General features: G+C 39.6%; 1 protein-coding gene across 1 annotated transcript in view; it reads right to left on the bottom strand.

The window, feature by feature from the left end:
• LOC137430878 (anoctamin-1-like) overlaps nucleotides 1–20,205 on the bottom strand; it is a 210,907-nt gene that overhangs the window by 98,455 nt on the left and 92,247 nt on the right. The window contains exons 5-11 of the mRNA XM_078782360.1: nucleotides 19,176–19,262; nucleotides 15,550–15,648; nucleotides 13,632–13,783; nucleotides 11,504–11,558; nucleotides 11,198–11,249; nucleotides 5,694–5,749; nucleotides 3,199–3,243 (exon numbers count right to left, since the gene is read on the bottom strand). Of these exons, the coding sequence (XP_078638486.1) occupies nucleotides 3,199–3,243; nucleotides 5,694–5,749; nucleotides 11,198–11,249; nucleotides 11,504–11,558; nucleotides 13,632–13,783; nucleotides 15,550–15,648; nucleotides 19,176–19,262 (546 nt within the window). The remainder of the gene's footprint in view (nucleotides 1–3,198; nucleotides 3,244–5,693; nucleotides 5,750–11,197; nucleotides 11,250–11,503; nucleotides 11,559–13,631; nucleotides 13,784–15,549; nucleotides 15,649–19,175; nucleotides 19,263–20,205) is intronic.

Below are 20,205 nucleotides of genomic sequence, written 5' to 3'. Positions count from 1 at the left end.
ACTATGGAATCCCCAATCAAGGACAGAACAGTCATTGACATTGGAAAAACAGTGGAGAAACATGATCCATAGTTACTGAAATCCTCGCTGCCCACGCATTGACCGGGTGTGATACTGTAGCATGTTGCTATGGGATAGGCAAGGCCACTGCTCTGAAGGTATTGGGTGATGGATACTCCCTGTCACTTCTTGGTGTAATGGACACTCCAATACAAGAAGTTACTGGACAGGCCACTGCATTCATGTCAGCGTGTTATAGACAAAGTTCCAGCGAGTCAATGTCTGAAGCACGATGGAAGGTATGGGCATCCAAAACAGGACAGGCTTCACCATCCCCACCGAAACTGTGCTCTCTTCTTCCAACCAATGAGGCGTTTGCAGAGAATGTAAAAAGGGCCCATCACCAAGCCATTGTGTGGCGTTCTTTGGAGGATAACAATCCACCAGAACTGGATCCAGAATCGTATGGCTGGAGGAAGGACACACAAATGAAAAATCTCCAACCAATTTCTCTTCCAGTCAACACAGAACTCGCTCCGGAGTCTATCATGCGTCTAATCCGATGTGGATGCCAAAGTGTCACGCCGTGTATTACTCGTGTGTGTAGTTGTACAAAGTATAATTTGAACTGCACAATATTTTGCGCCTGTAAGGGTACAGGTTGCTGCCAAAAAAGGACAGCTTGATTGCGTAACTGAGTGTATTTAGACTGATTTGATTGGTTATCATTTTTCATGTATGTTGCCACTCAAAAAGCTTGAGTTGAGGCAGTAGCCACCTGTAGGCCTCTATTGGCCAGCATCTTTGGATTAAACATGACATCCCTCAAAAACGTTTTAAATGATTTAAATTGGATTACTTGACCTGCAAAACATTTGATTAGACACCGAAATTACCACTTTAAGTTAAGTATGAAGCATGTTAAAGCCTAAAACATGATTTGGCGGCCAAAATGGCAGCCATCTTGGATTTACCATGATGTAATCACTTACCGACGTTTTAATTGATTTATATGGATTCCTTGACCCCTACAACATATGACTAGACACTAAAAATATCATCCTAGGTTAAATATGAAAGAGGTTATAGCCAATAATATGAAATGGCAACCATCTTGGACGCCATCTTGAATTTCTCAAAACGCTCAAGGGTGACCCAGGTTCACCCGACAGATTATGAAAGAGAACACCCGAAGCTATACAAATCAATTTTTAAAAAAACTATATACTAAATTTCCAGCTTGAGCTGAAAAATCCCATTTAGCTACAGGACTATACATGGAGATTTCCATGGATAGCATAGGAGGAGAGTTTGGTGAGCAGAGATGGGTGCCAGACGGTATTGAAGGCACGTGATATGTCAAGGGAGATAGCTCTGATTTCCTGTTTGGCATTGAGGACCTCCATCCATTGTTGAGACAGCAGAAGCAGCATGTCCAGAGTAGAGTGACCTGGTCTGATTCCAAATTGATGATCAGAGATCAAGCCATTGGAGAAGAGGAAGGATTTGATATCCAAAGCAATGATGGATTCCATGACTTTGCAGATATTTGGGAGCAGGCTGATCGGTCTGTAGTTGCAAGGATCTGTTTTTGCACCTTTTTGTGTAAAGCGGTGATGTTTGCTGATTTCCAAGATGATGGCAGATGACCTTGAGCAAATGAGAGGGTGAAGAGAACAGAGAGAGGGTGAGATAGAGCGGCAGAGCAGGATTTTAGGACCCGTGGGCTGATGCCATCTGGTCCAGTTGCAGAATCAGAATTAAGGTTTGACAAAAATTTCTCTACCTTGTCAGGAGAGAAGGACACAGTTGGGTTCGACTTGGTGAGGTGGGAACAGAAAGAGATGGGTTTGGGACACAATATTTTGAGGCAAACACAGAGTGGAGGCATTCGGCTTTGTCACGTGCGGTGTCAACTGTGTAACCATTTGAGGTAAGGGAGGGGATGGAGGGGGAACAAACACCAGAAACGGATTTGACCAGACGCCACCAGGATTTGGAGGAAGGAGACAGGTTTGAGAGTTCATTCTTGAGTGTGGAGAGACAGTGCTTCCTGGCACTCCTGAGGGTAGACACACACTTGTTCCGAGCTTGGTGGAAGGAACTGAGATTGCCTTCAGTTGGCTTAGCCTTCCAAGAGGCAAAGGCAATTTGTTTCAGGGCAACTGCCTCACCACAAGATTCAGTGTACCATGGACGGGAGGAAGGGTAAGACAACTGAAGACGAGATGGGATAAATCTGTGCATGAGAGAGAGCAGTTTACTTTGGAAGAATTCCCAGGATGAGTTGATGTCAGAGGCAGTAGAGATGGGAGACCAGTCCAGATGATTGATGGCTGCTTGAAGACCGTCCCAGTCGGCCTGAGTGAAATGCCAGACTCGTCGATGCTGAGGAGGCTCTCTGAGAATGGCCAGAGAGATGTCCACTTTAACAAGCACATGGTCATATGAACCGATTGGAGCAGAAGAAGAGCAGCAGACATTTGCAGGGAAGTTTGTCATAACCAAATCAAATGAAAATAACAATCAAACCACTTCGGTAAGTCTTAACCTTCTCTTATAAAATGCTTTACTTTATCTAATTTTACAGTTGCGACAGCAGGCTCAGAAGGACAAGGAGGAGTCCAACAGAGTTCTTCAAGGACACCGTGTATATGCGGAAGGAATAACATTTGCAGAGGGATAGAAGAAGAGGATAACCAAATTAATGCTGGCCGAAAGGTGGTGGCAAAGGATGTGTCTGAAAGATGGCAGAGGCGAAACGTCGAATGGGGCTGAAAAGATAACACCAAGCATCTTGGTGGACCATATTTGTACAGATTTGTACAAAGGAGCTATCGGGGTGGTAACATAACGTCAGAGCACCCTCTGAGCCTTATTTTGGGAGTCATGGTATGCACCTGTCCAGCCGCAGTGCTTTGAACACAGTCAGTGGTGTTGCAGACAAGTGTGCCACTCATGCAGTTGCAAACACTTTCTTGCTCTAACTGTACATTATCTCATTTGATGCTCTGCAAAAGCAACCGCAGTGTCTAACTGATTTCTCTCAAACCATGAATCAATAACCAAGCACTGCCCTCTGCCACATCCTCTGTTATGGCTGCTGCTCCAGAACCTTGTCCTGTGGTTCTTCACGGAGTGTCTTAGTGCAAGGCTTTGCAAAGTTATCTCACTTTAAGGTCCCGAAACAAAACTTACCACACGGTCATTCTTCTCTTTATTCCCAACAGGAACATAATCTCCCTGGATGGATGAAAAGTATGTGAATTTCTTACACATCTTGAAAAAAAAAAATCAATGGAAGATATTAATCAATGGAACATATTTCATGAATCAAAACAGTCATAATTTTTATACACAATTATAATACATAATATATCGAGACAGTCATACGTAGTTCATAAATCGAACCAGATTCATAAATCGAACTAGATTCATAAATCGAAACAAATTCATAAATCAAACCAAATTCATAAATCGAACAGTAATTCATAAATCGAACAGTAATTCATAAATCGAACAGTAATTCATAAATTGAACCAGATTCATAAATCGAACAGTAATTCATAAATCGAACCAGATTCATAAATCGAACCATAATTCATGAATCGAACCAGATTCATGAATCGAACCGGATCCATAAATCGAAACGTAATTCATAAATCGAACCATAATTCATAAATCGAACCAGATTCATAAATCGAACCGTAATTCATAAATCGAACCATAATTCATAAATCGAACCGGATCCATAAATCGAACCGTAATTCATAAATCGAACCATAATTCATAAATCGAACCAGATTCATAATTCGAACCGTAATTCAGAAATGGAACCATAATTCATAAATCGAACCAGATTCATAAATCGAACCATAATTCATAAATCGAACCAAATTCATAAATCAAACCAGATGCATGAATCGAACCATAATTCATAAATCGAACCGTAATTCATAAATCGAACCGTAATTCATAAATCGAACCAGATTCATAAATCGAACCAGATTCATAAATCGAACCAGATTCATAAATCGAACTGCAATTCATAAATCGAACCAAATTCATAAATCAAACCAGATGCATAAATCGAACTGCAATTCATAAATCGAACCAAATTCATAAATCGAACCAGATGCATAAATCGAACCATAATTCATAAATCGAACCGTAATTCATAAATCGAACCGTAATTCATGAATCGAACCATAATGCATAAATCAAACCAGATTCATAAATCGAACCAGATTCATAAATCGAACCAGATTCATAAATCGAACCAAATTCATAAATCAAACCAAATTCATAAATCGAACAGTAATTCATAAATCTAACAGTAATTCATAAATCGAACTGTAATTCATAAATCGAACCAAATTCATAAATCAAACCAGATTCATAAATCGAACCATAATTCATGAATCAAACCAGATTCATGAATCGAACCGGATCCATAAATCGAACCGTAATTCATAAATCGAACCATAATTCATAAATCGAACCAGATTCATAAATCGAGCCATAATTCATAAATCGAACCATAATTCATAAATCGAACCAAGCGTCTTTGGGCTTCTTGAAAAGCGCTATATAAAATAAATGTATTATTATTATTATTATAATTCATAAATCGAACCAGATTCATAAATCGAACCGTAATTCATAAATCGAACCATAATTCATAAATCGAACCGTAATTCCTAAATCGAACTATAATTCATAAATCGAACCGGATGCATAAATCGAACCATAATTCATAAATCGAACCAAATTCATAAATCAAACCAGATGCATAAATCGAACCATAATTCATAAATCAAACCGTAATTCATAAATCAAACCGTAATTCATAAATTGAACCAGATTCTTAAATCGAACCAGATTCATAAATCGAACCGCAATTCATAAATCGAACCAAATTCATAAATCGAACCAGATGCATAAATCGAACCATAATTCATAAATCAAACCAAATTCATAAATCAAACCAAATTCATAAATCGAACCAGATGCATAAATCGAACCATAATTCATAAATCGAACCGTAATTTATAAATCGAACCGTAATGCATAAATCAAACCAGATTCATAAATCGAATCAAATTCATAAATCGAACCAGATTCATAAATCAAACCGTAATTCATCAATCGAACTGTAATTCATAAAACGAACCAGATTCATAAATCGAACCGTAATTCATAAATTGAACCAAATTCTTAAATCGAACCGTAATTCATAAATCGAACCAATTTCTTAAATCGAACCGTAATTCATAAATCAAACCATAATTCATAAATGGAAACATAATTCATAAATCGAACCGTAATTCATAAATCAAATGATTCGGACGAAATTTGGTGGACAGGTTGTGTGTGTGACAAAGGCGAATTGATTAGAATCTGGTGAAGATCCGGATGTGGATATGCGAATTTTTTATTTTTCAAACTTATTCTTCACCATGAAAAGATTCGGGCCAAAAACGACATATGTATAGCAATATTTCAAAAAGTGGTGGATGGGTCATGACAAAATTCGGTGGATGAGTTGGATAGGTGACAAGAACAAGCGATTCGATTTTGGTTCATGTCTGTATCCAGATCTAACCTATCAGTGGGATACAAAATGTAAACTGTTCAGCCTGGCAGAGTGATGGTCTCTACTGAGTGCTGTTCTAGTTATACATGGTACTTACATCGTGCAATGGAAAGGCTGCTTCATAAACACCATTGGCGATGAGGCTGTTGAAACCTACACAAAGAAAACATGATAATCAGATTAGTGATTGTGATATTACAATGATAAGAAAGCACGACCCAACCAACTCGATGAAAATAACTTATTCTTCAATGGTGAAACGAAACTGGAGAGGCTAACTGTCAGATTGGACCGACCAATTGATGCAAACATTCTGACCGACATTACCTTTATTTTTTGATTGATTCGAGCTTCCTTGGTGAAGGGTGCTGACATTGTCGCAAATGCTAAGAATGTCTGTACTGTAGGTTAACTGATACTGCAGTTAGCTGTGTGGCAGCTGTCACTACATTTAGCAGTGGGCAGTTTTGAATTACACAGACTGCAAGTAAACTTGAAGTTGCATTTTAATACAGTATATATACAGTCACGTGAAAAAGTAAGTACACCCCATGTAAAGTTTTGACTTTTTCAACATATTTCAACATACAGCTATTTGATCTTCATTTCAACAATATATAATTAATTGTCTCCATGTCGTCAACACCTGATGCATTCCATCCCGGATTGCTTAAGAAGCTTGTAAAGGAATAAATATGCACACCACACTGTGTTCCATCTTTAATGGGTCTATAGAACAGTGTGTAGTGAAAGACTTCTGGAAACCTGCCAATGTGACCCAAATATTCTAGCAATGAGGTAAAGGTAAATTAGGAAATCCTCCAGTTAGTAATACTTCAGAAGTGCACAAAATCATGGAGTCATTCATAAATCGAGCCGTAATTCATAAATCGAACCAAATTCTTAAATCAAACCGTAATTCATAAATCGAACCAAATCATGGAGTCATTGATTAGAGATAAAAATGCTCAACATATGAGTAGCAACGATATGTTTTCAATGATACAGCATGGATTTAGGCAGGTGCACTCATGCACAGGTAGTGGGAAAAAAATGGAAACACCATTGTAAAGTCACTTAATCGGGCATTGGGCCATCACGTGTGGCCAGTATGGCCTGTATGCATCGTGGCATAGAGTCCACCAGTGTGTGGAATTCTGCAGGAGGGATGCGGCACCATTCTTCCATGAGAAAGTCAATCAACTAGCACCTGTTTGATGGAGGTGGAAAACACTGACTCAGGCGTCGTTCCATAATATATCATAAATGTTCAATTGGTTTCAGATCCGGCGATTGAGAAAACCATGTCATATGGATAACATCAGTGTCATGCTCAGCAAACCATTGGGGTAGCACACGTGCCCTGTGGATGGGGGCATTAGAGGGCAAGTTTCCTTTTGGAACCATGCTAGCCATAATTATAGGGAACCAGGCCTGTGCAGCATTTTATAAATGACCCTAAGCATGCTGGGATGTTATTTGCTTAATTAACACATAGGCCACAGTGTGTGAAAGCCGTTGCTTAGTGTCCCTCATTTAACCAGGTGTTTCCATTTTTTGTCCACTACCTTGCAGATGCAAATAAATAAGGTCATGGATGAGTGGTCGGAAATGCTTGATAGGCATGGAAATGTGGAAGTGATATGGTTTGCTTTTGGCAAGGCTTTCGATTCAGCACCAGATGAGCGACTGCATAACAAACTTTGTTTACATGGAATCCGTGAGCAGGTCCATGAGCAGTCCTTGCTTGGCCGAACAGTGTCTTGGATAATCTTAGAGACAGTGAGTATTGGTGGTGCTCATTCAGACTGGTCAGAGGTAATTGATTAGTAGAGTTACACATAGGAGTGTTTTGGGGCAAGTGTTTCCTATTTAAGTAAACAATCTCCCTGAGGCAATTGAGAGCCATATGAATATATTTGCAGATACAAAGCTGTAGTGAACTGTGAAGGATATTAATGACTCTACAGAGTTTCAGACAGACTGATATATTCAGTGACTGCTGTTGTCCAATGGCAACTTGGTTTAAATCCAGATAAAAACTAGAAAGCATCTGAAAATGCAAAGTCCATACGCGTCGCCTTTGTATTCAGACTTCTTCTTCTTCTATATGCCAGACATAACGAAAACAACGAAAACGAAAATACAAAAACAATTGACGATTTTAGGTGACCTTGACCATTCATTATTATGCATACATGCACCAAGTTTGATTTAGTTCCCTTCAGCTGTTCTTAAGTAATGAAAACCTATTATTACAGACTTTGACCTTTGACCTCTTGTACTCAAAATCAAATCAGTTCATATTTGCATCATAATACATACTTGTACCAACGTTGGTCAAAATCCCATCGCTGGTTCAAAAGTTATCACGGTTAAACAGGATTTTTTTTTTTACCTACCATGCCCTCTAAACAAGACCTTTGACCTCTTGACCCCAAAATATAATCAGTTCATCTGTACATACATGATCTAAGTTTGATTTAAATCCCTTTAGCCGTTCTCAAGTTATTGCGGTAACGAAAACCTATCACGGACGGACAGACGCACAGATGGACGCAAGGACGAACAACCCGAAAACACAATGCCTCCAGTGCCTTCGTTGGCATAAAAAACAATAGTTTTCGAGCTTTTGATTGGTGAACCAATACAGTGACCTAATATGCTAATTCTTAAAATTTCAGGTCAATTGGATGAAAATTGACGATTTTATGTGATTTTGACCTTTAACTTTTTGACAAAATTATTCGTTTGTCTTCTCCATATTCTCATAATAATGTTTTGTTGAAAATTTGATGACAAAAGCTCATGGTAAAAGGGTTATGGGACACACACACACACACACACACACACACACACACACACACACACACACACACACACACACACGTTTGCAAAACCCTGTCTGCCGCTATGCGAGGAATGCTCTAATCTAATGGATGGATGCATCTTGACAAATAATATTGACAAATATAATCCAAAATATGGATACATGACAGATGGGACAGGAATGACGGGTTACACAAGAAGATGCGGAGAAGAAAGATTCAGGTGTTGTGTTCACTTGGAATCTGTGATCACTCAAGCATGGAATCCATCAGGACCTGATGACTTGGAGATAATTAATTATATCACCTTGTCATCATCAAAATATATATATATTTATATTTGATTAATGAACAGGATTAAATAATTAAATTGATATATGTGGGAAAATTAGATGCCCTGATCAGGAATTGAACGCAGGTCTTCTGGAAAACTGGATCAGCGCTCTGCCATCTGAGCTATCTGGGTGACCCTGACTGAGCATGCAGTTTTGTCTCTCTTTCCGCGAATGCTTCCGGGGCACTCGCTGCCAAACATAGGAACACCAACAGCTTGAACACAAGAGGGTCTTCCTCCAATGGGGGAGACAAATCCATGTCCGCTATTATAAAACACCACAGGGGGCGTAGTGAAGCTTGTCATTTTCCTGCTCTGGGCATGTAATTTTCCCACATATATCAATTTAATTATTTAATCCTGTTCATCTATCTATAATTCCAGTAATCTCTGTGTGTCTGTGTGTCTGTGTGTCTGTGTGTCTGTGTGTCTGTGTGTCTGTGTGTCTGTGTGTCTGTGTGTCTGTGTGTCTGTGTGTTTGTCTGTGACCGCTGTTTCTCGACAACCACGGGTCCGATATACTTGAAACTTGCCAGGTATATTGCTGGGGACCCGAGGATGTGCCTTTTCAAGGTTTGAAATTAATCGGACAAGTACCTACCGAGCTATGTCCAAAAAACGCTTCAACCAATCAGAGAGCAGCGAGCTATCACGTGTGCCGAACCGTTAATGCAATGCAAGCGTTAATGCGTTAATGCAAGGCTTTTCTTTTTTTCCCTCTTCTCTTTCTACTTTTCCTTGCGATTAAATTGCAAACAGCCAAAATACGTTGGCGCTAATTGAATAATTGGCCATTAACACTAAAATAATCGTAACTGCGATATGCCAACTTCCGGACAGTGCAGCCTTCCCTGTTGTTGTTGTTTGCAGCAGCTGTTTGCAGCAAGGCAAGGCTTTTCTTTTTTTCCCTCTTCTCTTTCTACTTTGCCTTGCGATTAAATTGCAAACAGCCAAAATACGTTGGCGCTAATTGAATAATTGGGCATTATGTTTTACAACTAATAAAAACGAATTTGCGATTCATTCGCTTTCCTGCGCGTTTGTGTACGCGATGGCGATTTCTTTACCAAACTCCGGAAGCCGTTCGCTTTGGACCGAACCATTGCATGTAAATAGAGGGGGGGGATTGTCACCACTCGCAAGCCGTTCGCTTTGGACCAAACCATTTCATGTAAATAGGGGGGGGGATATAATTTTAGATATATATATAGTACGGGCATGCCCTAGTTAATGCAATTGCTTCACCACGCTTCACTACGATTAATAATCTAGCAGACTGAACGAATGTGGTGGTGATGTATCTCAGGCATGAATGGTCCAATGGCCTCTTCCTATGCTAAGGTTGCTTGCAAACTGCAGCAATGGATGCAGAACCTGCAATTAATGACCAAAGTGATCACAGTTGCTTGGACATGCTGTTGCTGATAAATATCACTGCAGGCTCAGACTGGTGGACTGTTATTTGTCTGACGTCTACTCCTCGACCTTTCCGGCATGGTCGGCACAGCCATGGATGAAATCGCTCTCTGGGTCAAAGAGGTACACATGCAAAACAAATAGGGAACGAGAGGTTTTTCTATAGGGATATTAGGAGGAGCATGCACAGTGCACACATGTCATGCAGAGCATTATCACCCAATGAGAAAACAATATCACAGTATATGGGATTTGAGCTGAAATTATTATACACCGCTCCTTCCATATTCCATCTACAGGTGCTGCATGACGTCATCGTCGGGCTCCGAAGGGGGCCCAATGATGACGTGCGCCGAACAGGAGTACTCTGTTTTCAGTCCGTTTGTTTGTTTGTTTGTTTGTTTGTCTGGGCGATATCTCAGCCATCCTTTGAGCTCGGAAGCTGAAATTTGGGCACAACAGTGAACAAGTGCTTTGGAAAAAATGTTATCTTTATTTAAATATTAATCAATTACTTGATTAATTTTTTAATTACTATCGATTTATTAAGTACTTATTTATTTTCTTTCTTATCTGGGCAACATCTCAGGCACCTTTTGAGGTAGGAAGCCGATATTTGGACATGACAATGACCAAGTGATTTGGCTGTAAAAGGGTATTTTTGATTTATTAATTAATCAATTAATGGGTTAATTTTTATAATTTTTCAATTAATTACTCAATTATTTGATTTTTTGAAGAGGTAGATTGAGATGAAACAGTGGTGGTTTAGGTGTGCTATCAGCCAATGGATTAAGAAATTAATTATTTTTTATTTATTTTAATTACACAATTAATCAATTAATTATTCTGCACTGCTTCCTCCCAATTGCATCTCCATGTGCTGCAAGTCGGAGGTGCCCCGGCAATGTTGCGCGCTGGAGGATATGTTATTTATTTATTTGGCATGGGGGCGGTGTACTTTGAATGTAGCTCTACTTGTCAACTTTTCTAATCAATTATAACATGGTCTTCAAAACTCACCCATGCTATATTGCCCTTTGCTGCATACCGTCCTTTTCAGAATCTCTTGGGCCTGTAAAAATAAAAATAAAATAATTGAGGGTTAGGTGGCACTTTTGTGTGTGTTGTGCATTTGAAAAGTTATCCGAACTAAATAATCACAATAGTCCAAGACACACACGTTGTGGAAATAATCAAATATGGTCGTCTTGCAAATAGTGCACAACATAAAGCCTTCTTCAAATAATTAAATAAAATTCCATGAAACATCACAAAATGGACAGCCAATTGTTCCGATTATTTCCAAAATGTGATTCACATACTCACAATGCGGCTGCGAGTGGCGCTGCTGAAAAAGGTCTCTTTGTCTGTGATGTTAAACCTAAAACCAAAACAAGGTTCACAATTAAAACATCACGAGGAAAATGTCAAACAAAGAAATCATTTTGCAAGCGGACGCATCTATTTATTACGTACGCAAATGTGAAAGAAGTCTTTCTCCTTCACCCACCTTATTTTCTCGCATGCATGTACATGTGTCTTCCCTCCCTTCATCTTACATGTCTATATCTCATTATTTTCTGTCCTCCCAACTCCTACTCCTCCTTTCATCCTCGCTTCTCTTCCTTTTTATCAAATTTTGATTCTCCTATTTTAACCCCCTGCCCTGTCTTTTCTCCTTGAGCGTATCTAATAAGTATATGGTCCCAATTCTTTCAGTGGAGAGCTAGAAGTGTTCTGACAGCGAAATAAACTTATTATTATTTACTTCTTCGAATGGCCACAATTATTCGCATGTTCTTGTGGGTTGGCCGGGTGGGAAGTTTTGGCCCAAGTCTTTCACGAACTTGCTGGCCAGGCTTTGCCCTCGACTAAGTCGTGAGGGCAGGAATTTAGAATTTGTTCAGGGTGCCAGCGATAGCTCGCCTGCTCTTCGGGAATAACACGGTGGGATCTTTAACGTCCACCAAATAATTCTGGCAGACCGGTTTAAATGTCCATTCGAGGGACACCACAAACCTTGGTGAATCACCCTACCTGTAGAACAGTTTATAGTTGGGCCGATATTTGAACCCAGATTAGAGGCTCTATCATCTGTATGCATACCTCTAGGCCATCCTGCCAGCCCTGAAAGATAAATAAAGTCCGAGTCTAAGACACTTCACTTGGACAATGTTGACCTGAACAATGGGCTTTATCTATTTGGGCTTCAGGGAATGGTTGAAAGGCAAAACATTGCAAACTATATGGTATTCATAGACTACTTATCCCACACAGTCAAACTTGGTGCGATTCAACTTTTCTGTTTTTTAAGGGATTCTTTTGTTTTCTTTGATCCAAGATGGCTGCCAAAGCATGTGAGCGATGACATCATACATTTACATTCTCCAATGTAATTGTTGTGTAGATCACGCTCAGGAAATTTAAAACTGATTGGACTAAACATTGCACTTGTAGAATTATGATGTCATAATTAAGGCACAAATTACGTAATTGTTACCAACACTTTTCCCCATGTGCACTTCCTTACAATGAGCTATATTTCACTTTTTTCATGGAGCGGTTTGGGGGATACAGAGGTACAAAATTTTTCGCTTTTTCCAAAATAACGCTCATACCATATGACATCTGACGTCAGAATTAGCACTGAAAAAATCTACACCAGTAGCTCCATACTATGGTGAAAAATTTCGTGTCCATCGGGCGAACATTTGCAGAGAATAAAAAAAAAAAATACTTATCAGATCAAGCGTTGTACTTGTCGAATTATGATGTCATAATGAAGGCACCGATGACATCATCATTAACATATATTATTCGCCATTGGGAATACTTGACAATGAGCAATGTTTCAATTTTTTCCATTGAGCGTTCCGGAGATATGGAGGTGCAACCGTTTCCCAAGATGGTGCCTGTAGCACGTACCATATGACGTCATAATTATCACAAGAACATTCTACAGGAGGAGCTGCTCCTATGGTGCAAAATTTCGTGTCAATTGGACCAACACTTGGCGATAAAATTCCTTTTTAAAATGCAGACACGTACGTATGTACGACATATGCACCTACGTATGTACGTACCTATACATACGCATGCACGTGCGTACCTATGTATGCATGTACCCGATCGCTTAACCCCACTTTTCACTGCGCGAGCGCAGGGTAATTATCTCAATCTAACAGAACGCTCCAGGAATATGTGGTGATCATAGAAACGAATGGATTGTGGCTGTGGTCGGTATCCCTTTGTTTACACTGGTTCAGCTTCGACATCATTGTCATTTTTATAACAAGTTATAACGTTGTTTATTTGAAGCAACACTTCTAAAATATGGTGCATGTTCATCAGTTTGATTTAAATCAAAATCAAGACAGAAGGTGTAATTAAATTTTAAAAAATCTCCCCAAGCCCTCTCCCCACTACATTCCATATGTATGTATTGGTTTCTCACAGTTGTTGCTTGTCACGGATGAAAGGGAGAGAGATGTGTCTCTTGTTATCAGTTCCAGTTGTAGGAACTTGTGGCTGTAACTTTTTCGTCATTCTCTTCCAAAATTCCGATAGTACACGCCTCACTCCTTGCTCTTCTTCCACTTCATACACCTGCCAGGTGACAATCTCTTGGTAATCCTGCAGTATGTATTCTACAGGTATTTTTTTAAGTTGCAGATTTTTCCTGAGATGTAGTGCTTCAAAATACTCTCCATTGAGCTTTCAATTATAGTTTCACTGAATATCCATAATGTATGCACCGATAATTTTATGAATGTCTTGATGAGAAACAAAGCTTGGAACTATGTTTCCATTTAAATTAAGGAGACAAAGAATAATAGAAAGGCATACAGTAAGTGCCAGCAGAGAAATAGTGTACACAATGGCAAAAGGAAATCTCAGGATACATTAGTGGCCAAAAAAACCTCGGCAAGATTGCCACCGAAAAAATGATAACAATAAATATGTAATGCGTCGCACGATACTGGCGAAAACCCTAAAACAAGTATTTGACGTTTGGCCTATGTTGACCTTTGTTGACCGTTGAGTCGTTGAATTCAGTGATGAAGATGAAGATTCAGAATTCTCATTCTGAAGATTCTGAAGAAGATTCAGAATCTTCAAAAGACATGCAAATCCTCTTCAAATTTCAAGTTAATCGGATAAAAATTGAGGATTTTAGAAACTGCACCTAAGTTGTTGACCTTTGGCCAATGTTGACCTTTTGGCCTATGTTGACCTCAAAAATAATTTGTGGTTAATATTTGCAGATCTAATGTTCAAATCATCTTCAAATTTCAAGTCAATCGGATGAAAAGTGGTGATTTTAGAAATTTGACAAAGTTGTTGACCTTTGGCCTATGTTGACCTATAAAATAATTGGTGGTTAATATTTGCAGATCAAATGTTCAAATCATCTTCAAATTTCAAGTCAATCGGATGAAAAGTAGTGATTTTAGAAATTTGACAAAGTTGTTGACCTTTGGCCTATGTTGACCTTTTGGCCTATGTTGACCTTTAAAATAATTGGTGGTTAATATTTGCAGATCAAATGTTCAAATCATCTTCAAATTCCAAGTCAATCGGATGAAAAGTGGTGATTTTAGAAATTTGACAAAGTTGTTGACCTTTGGCCTATGTTGACCAATTGACCTTTTGACCTCAAAATCAATAGTCTTCTTCCTTATGACAAACTCTACCATTTCGTGAAGTTTCGTGGAGATTGGTAGAAATTGTTACCTGTAGGCAATTGGCATACAGACAAACAGACAGAATAACGCACATGACCGATCAGTATACATGAAAAATGTTCACTTTCCGCAAGTAATAAAGAGGGAAGAGAGGGGGGGGGGGGGGGGAAGTGACGAAGTCACATGTCCCCCAAATCATGTCTTAGAAAAGTTACATCATTTCCAGCAAAAGTCTTCATACTAAAATACACAATTTGGTGTCTGTCTGTCTGTCTGACGATTTTTGAACGCGATACATTCGGTCGTTACTTATCCAATCTTAACCAAACTTGACAAAAGGACTTAGGCCTTAGGGTTACACAATGAAGATTGTAGCGAATTAATCCCCCCCCCCCCCACCGCCCCCCTCCGCAAGGGGAGTTTCCCCACCAATGGTGATACGTGTTGAGGTGTATATCCATGTTAAGATAACCTTATTTGTAGCAGATGATGGTACATCAGAATCAAAAGAGAATTGATGTGCAATGTCACTGAATTCCAACTACGCAATGAAACTTGGATTTAAACTAAGTTTATGATGTGTAACTGTTAGAAAAATACTACTGGGCACAAGAATAATAACAAGGAACTACGACACAGGAGGAAGCCATTCAGTCCATCATGCCTCACTATCATCCATTTTCTTACCCTTCTTGTCGGCATTTTGATTTTCATGAACTCTGCTTCTCGAAGTAGCACATGCCACGGGGCATGCACACGCACAAATCCACGACCATGGGTCTTCTTCTGCATGAGAGGAAAATAATGGCTCACATCTGGTAATCACAGGAAGAGTTGAACTATAATCAGTAAGAGATGTGCTATAGATTGGACTGGAAAAAAAACTTGCGAATACGATAGAACCTGGGAATATGATAGGTATGGTCATGCATGTTGAACGGGAACTTTAGTTGGGAATTGGAAGAGTAAGGATTGCAAAAATAATACAATTAAGGATTGACATTGAGATCAGGACAGAAATCTCGACTGGTGTTTGATGAGATATCATAACTGATAATTTAGATAATTTTGAGAATGGCATAGTACGTATATTGAAATACCGACTTCTTTCCTGGAAGTCCTAGCTGTGTCCATGTGTTTTTTTTAACCTCTCCCACCCCCACCCCCTCCTTCCCACGCCTCCTCCCCCAAAGCACTCTACATCCCACAGATCTCCCGATGTCCCTGCTCTCAAATGTTGTACTTGTGTGCTTCCCCCTCTCTCCCCATCTTGTCTCCCGCTCCCTTTATTTCCTCTTATGTGTCCGTTTATTTTATTTTTTTGTCATTAATGTTAGCTCGATCTTGTATACAAAAAAAAAGAAAAAAAAGAGCTGTGATTGGAGGTAGCTTACAGGATAATTAGTGTGAGTTATTGTGTATATGGCATGGTATACAGCTGAACTTGTGGTTATATTTTAAAACTTGGACTCAAACAGATTTGGCTTGAGTTACTTTGTTGACAATGAATTTAGGATTCAATAATAATTGCCCTTTTTAAAAAACACCCAAATAAAGGAAGGATTTGGGGAATCCTCGGCACTGATTCTGCAACTGGCCCAAAACGGCATCAGCGCACGTGTCTTAAATACCTGCTCTACTGTTCTTGTACATCTTCTTTCTGTTCTGCTCACCTTATCATTTGCCCTCGGTCATCTTCCTTCGACTTGGAAGTCAAACAACATCACGACACTGGTGTTTGATGAGATACCGGTACTCTTAACTACAGACCTATTGGTTTACTTCCAATCATCAGCAAGATCATGGAATCCATCTTCACACTTGACATAAAATCCTTCCTTTTCTCTAGCAGCCTGATCTCAGACCATCAGTTGGGATTCAGACTTCGTCACTCTGAACGTCTAAAGACATTGAAATAATCATGAGCTTGTTCTACACTTGTACAAATATGTCATTTGATCCAAACAAATCGCACAGTTCTCTCTCTATCTCTCCAAAAAGACTGTCTGCCGAACCCTTCCATCTATCATCTGGTAAACCCTCGCATCTACTTCCTTAACAATCCTCTCCAAGAAGTTCATTCACTCAAACCTTTGGGCATCATCATCAGCCATGATCTTTCTTGGGCAAACCATAGTACATATCTTGGCCTCCAAATAAAGCCGCTGACTGGGCATCCTCCTTCATGCAAAAGTCTTTCCTTGGCACAACTGACCTTTTATTTAAGAGATCTTAATCTGCATCTTGATGAAATATTGCTTTATCATTTGGGCTGGTGCTTTATCCTAACTTGATGCTGCGGAAACCAAGGCCTTAAATAAATCATTGGTACCTGTCTCTTCATATTGTATACAGGTTGGTGGTCTCTCTGTGTTCTGTCACTTCCTTTCTGGTGTTGTACCCTCCGTCCTTTCCATGCTGTGTCCCCCCTCTCCTGCCCCCACTAGGTTTCAGCGTGAATGCATTCCACAGTAACCCCCTCTTCGTGAAAATCCCCAAAATCCAAACTCACTGCTCACCTCCTCATTCATTCCTCTTTTCTCCTGCCTGTGGAACCAACTCCCTCAGTCTGTTCATTCGCATTCTTCCCTCCAATGCTTCAAGATGGATTTTCACCTGCACAATATCAGGTACTCCCCCATCTACAATCATGATCCTTTATACCCTCCATAAGCCCATCTCTTTCTGGGTTTCCAGATTACAGGGTTTCCCTCTGCTTCCTCACTCTCCTCTTAATTTTTAGGGGTTTTTTTCCTTATCTGCTTCTTCCCTTGTTTTCCCTTCCACTTCTATCATTCAGAGTGTGTGGCTGTATCCACCCTGTTCATCCCTTATGTTCTTCTCCCCTTGCTCTCATTCTTCCACATTTCCCCCACTATCTGGCCCTCTACCCTACTGTCGGTGTGTTCCCCCCCTCACCCTCTACCCCATTTCTAGTGTTGTTTCCATTCTGCTACATTCCTCGTCCATTCTGTCTTGTCGCCTTTCCATGAGCCTCGACTCTGTATACAATATTTTTTTTTTCTAAGGGGTGGGAGCAATGATCAGATCGATGGCTAAGGGTTGTTTTCAGTTCGAAACATTCCTCAACTTAGATGGCATGTATCAAATGGCACAGAAGCTATGTTGGCAAGTTCTTGGATATAGTTTCACCTTGCAGGAATACTCCCAGCAATGATAACTGGAAGAGTAAGATTGCACTTACTAATGATAATTTCAACGTCTATAATCAGGAAAAGTGTACTCGTGAATTTCTGACATCTGACATAATGCATTGGACTTCCATTGTGCAGCTTTGTGGTGCCTTGCTGGCATAGGTGGTGTATGTACATATACAATGTGACCATCATTGTGGTTGTCCCCCCCATATTTACCCCTTCTTCCCTCTTCAATTTCCTACTGCTCCCCCAGGCCTCAAAAAGTTAAAAACAAATAATATGTTTTATATTCTTAATGATCAAGGTGCAGACATGATCGGCACAAGGTACCTGTGCAGGGGCGAGAAGATGGCGGAGGCAAGGTCGTCCAAGCAGCCTTTTCCAATTTTAGATAGTCCACACCTTCTTGTGGTGTGTTGCGGATAATGATTAGTTGTGAAAACTATATGCTGTGTTTTGGTGGATTTTAAGACAGACCATTAACTCTGAGATGCCATATAATTGTTACACATGAAGGAGGTGCTGAAATAAAAAAAATTAAAATTAAACTTTAGAAAAGGAAGAGGAGGGAGAATGTACAAAGGAGAAATAAAGTATGGTATGAGGAGTTGCGAGAGAAGGGAAAACAGGTTGGAAGGATATATTTGACTAAGGGGAGGGAAAGGAAAGGGCGTGTAGTTGAAACATATTGAGGGTTTTTTCAAAACTTCCGCCATATTTGAATGTGCAATAGTTTACCCTGATGGTGAATGTCTCAAGCTGCAAATGGCATTAAGATAAAACATTATTTTAATTTTGGCATTTTGTGGCCTCCAGCTGGCCCTTTGCGTTCACCTTTTGTGTTCATTTAGGTGTAGACTATTTCCCTATCCACCTCATCGAAATAATCTTTATTGAACATGTGTGAAAGCCATGCTCAGATTGAGCTGAAATTGGGATTGTTGATCAGATGAACTAAAACATTATAAAGTAAATGAAAAATGATTTAACTGTCCTTGATCTCTTGTATTTCTTACAGTTAGAAAAATAGAATAAAATATTTTTTTAAAGACAAAAAGGGAAGTTATTGATGATGATAAGGTGAAAAAGTCCATTGAAAAAGTTGACTTTCTTTGCATGAAAAAGGACTAAAAAATCCGAATAAAAAGTGGTTACCGTCTGCCATCGATCAGGCGACAGGTTGTTGGGCTGAGACTTTGAGTACAAAACGTTAACTTCTGAAATACAGCCACCTGGTTCCACCTAGCTATGCCAAGCAGAAGAAGAAAAAAAGACAAAAAAGATCAGAAAAACTGGTGTTTCAAAATAAAATAAAATAAATCATCGCACCAAATACGTCTGTTCAATTCCATATAGTCCGGAATTACTCTATGAGGGTATCCAAGTAGATAGGAGTATGACTGTCTAAAAGCCAAAAATGGTTTGACCCGTTTTACAAGACTAATTATCCAACACTCATTTAATGGTAATTCAAGATTTTCCATCAAACAACATTGGTGTGGAAAAGGCACAAAATCCCTACACAATCAGCCTTGACTTAGGAGCAGTGATGTCACAATTTTCCCATGATGCAGTGCATTACTTCATTATTAACAACAAGCAGGGGTACCCGGCGATGCCCGGTACTGTTCTAACCATGTTGTCATTTTGAAGAAATCAATTTTTTTTTCTATATTTTTGTGGGAGCCCAAAACACTTCCCTACACCCACTAATGAATGGGGTTGGGGATCATTTAATATAACCTTTCACATACGTACAAAAGGTTATGCACTATAGAGCGATTAAAAACATCCCCAAAAATGCAACTTTTCTTTTCAAATTTTCAAAACGTTTTTATTTTGCCTAAAACACTCCCTGGCACGCATTGATGAACCTCTGAAAGTCTGACGAAGATCCGTTTGGTGATCTCTGAGAAAAATGGCAATACACATACATACAGACAGACAGACAGACAGACATGGATGAAACTGTATACTTCAATTAAATGGGTGTGCTGTCAGGAAAACATGGAGTGGAACCACCTTTAGAGGCCATTTACCCCACAGAGCAGGGGTTCGCCTTTTTCGGGCACCATGGTCCCCTTTTTGAAGCAATGTTTTATGGCCACATGCCCTTCCTGATGCCAACCCTGTTAGTCGCCTCTTGCGACACACAGGAAATTACCAGTGAGCTGGTACTCAATTT

The sequence above is a fragment of the Myxine glutinosa genome, chromosome 7 (assembly GCF_964187855.1).
Source record: "Myxine glutinosa chromosome 7, kmMyxGlut1.1, whole genome shotgun sequence".
Lineage (NCBI taxonomy): Eukaryota > Metazoa > Chordata > Myxini > Myxiniformes > Myxinidae > Myxine > Myxine glutinosa.
Note: the sequence above shows the minus strand (reverse complement) of the source record. Positions and strands in the feature narration are given on the sequence as shown.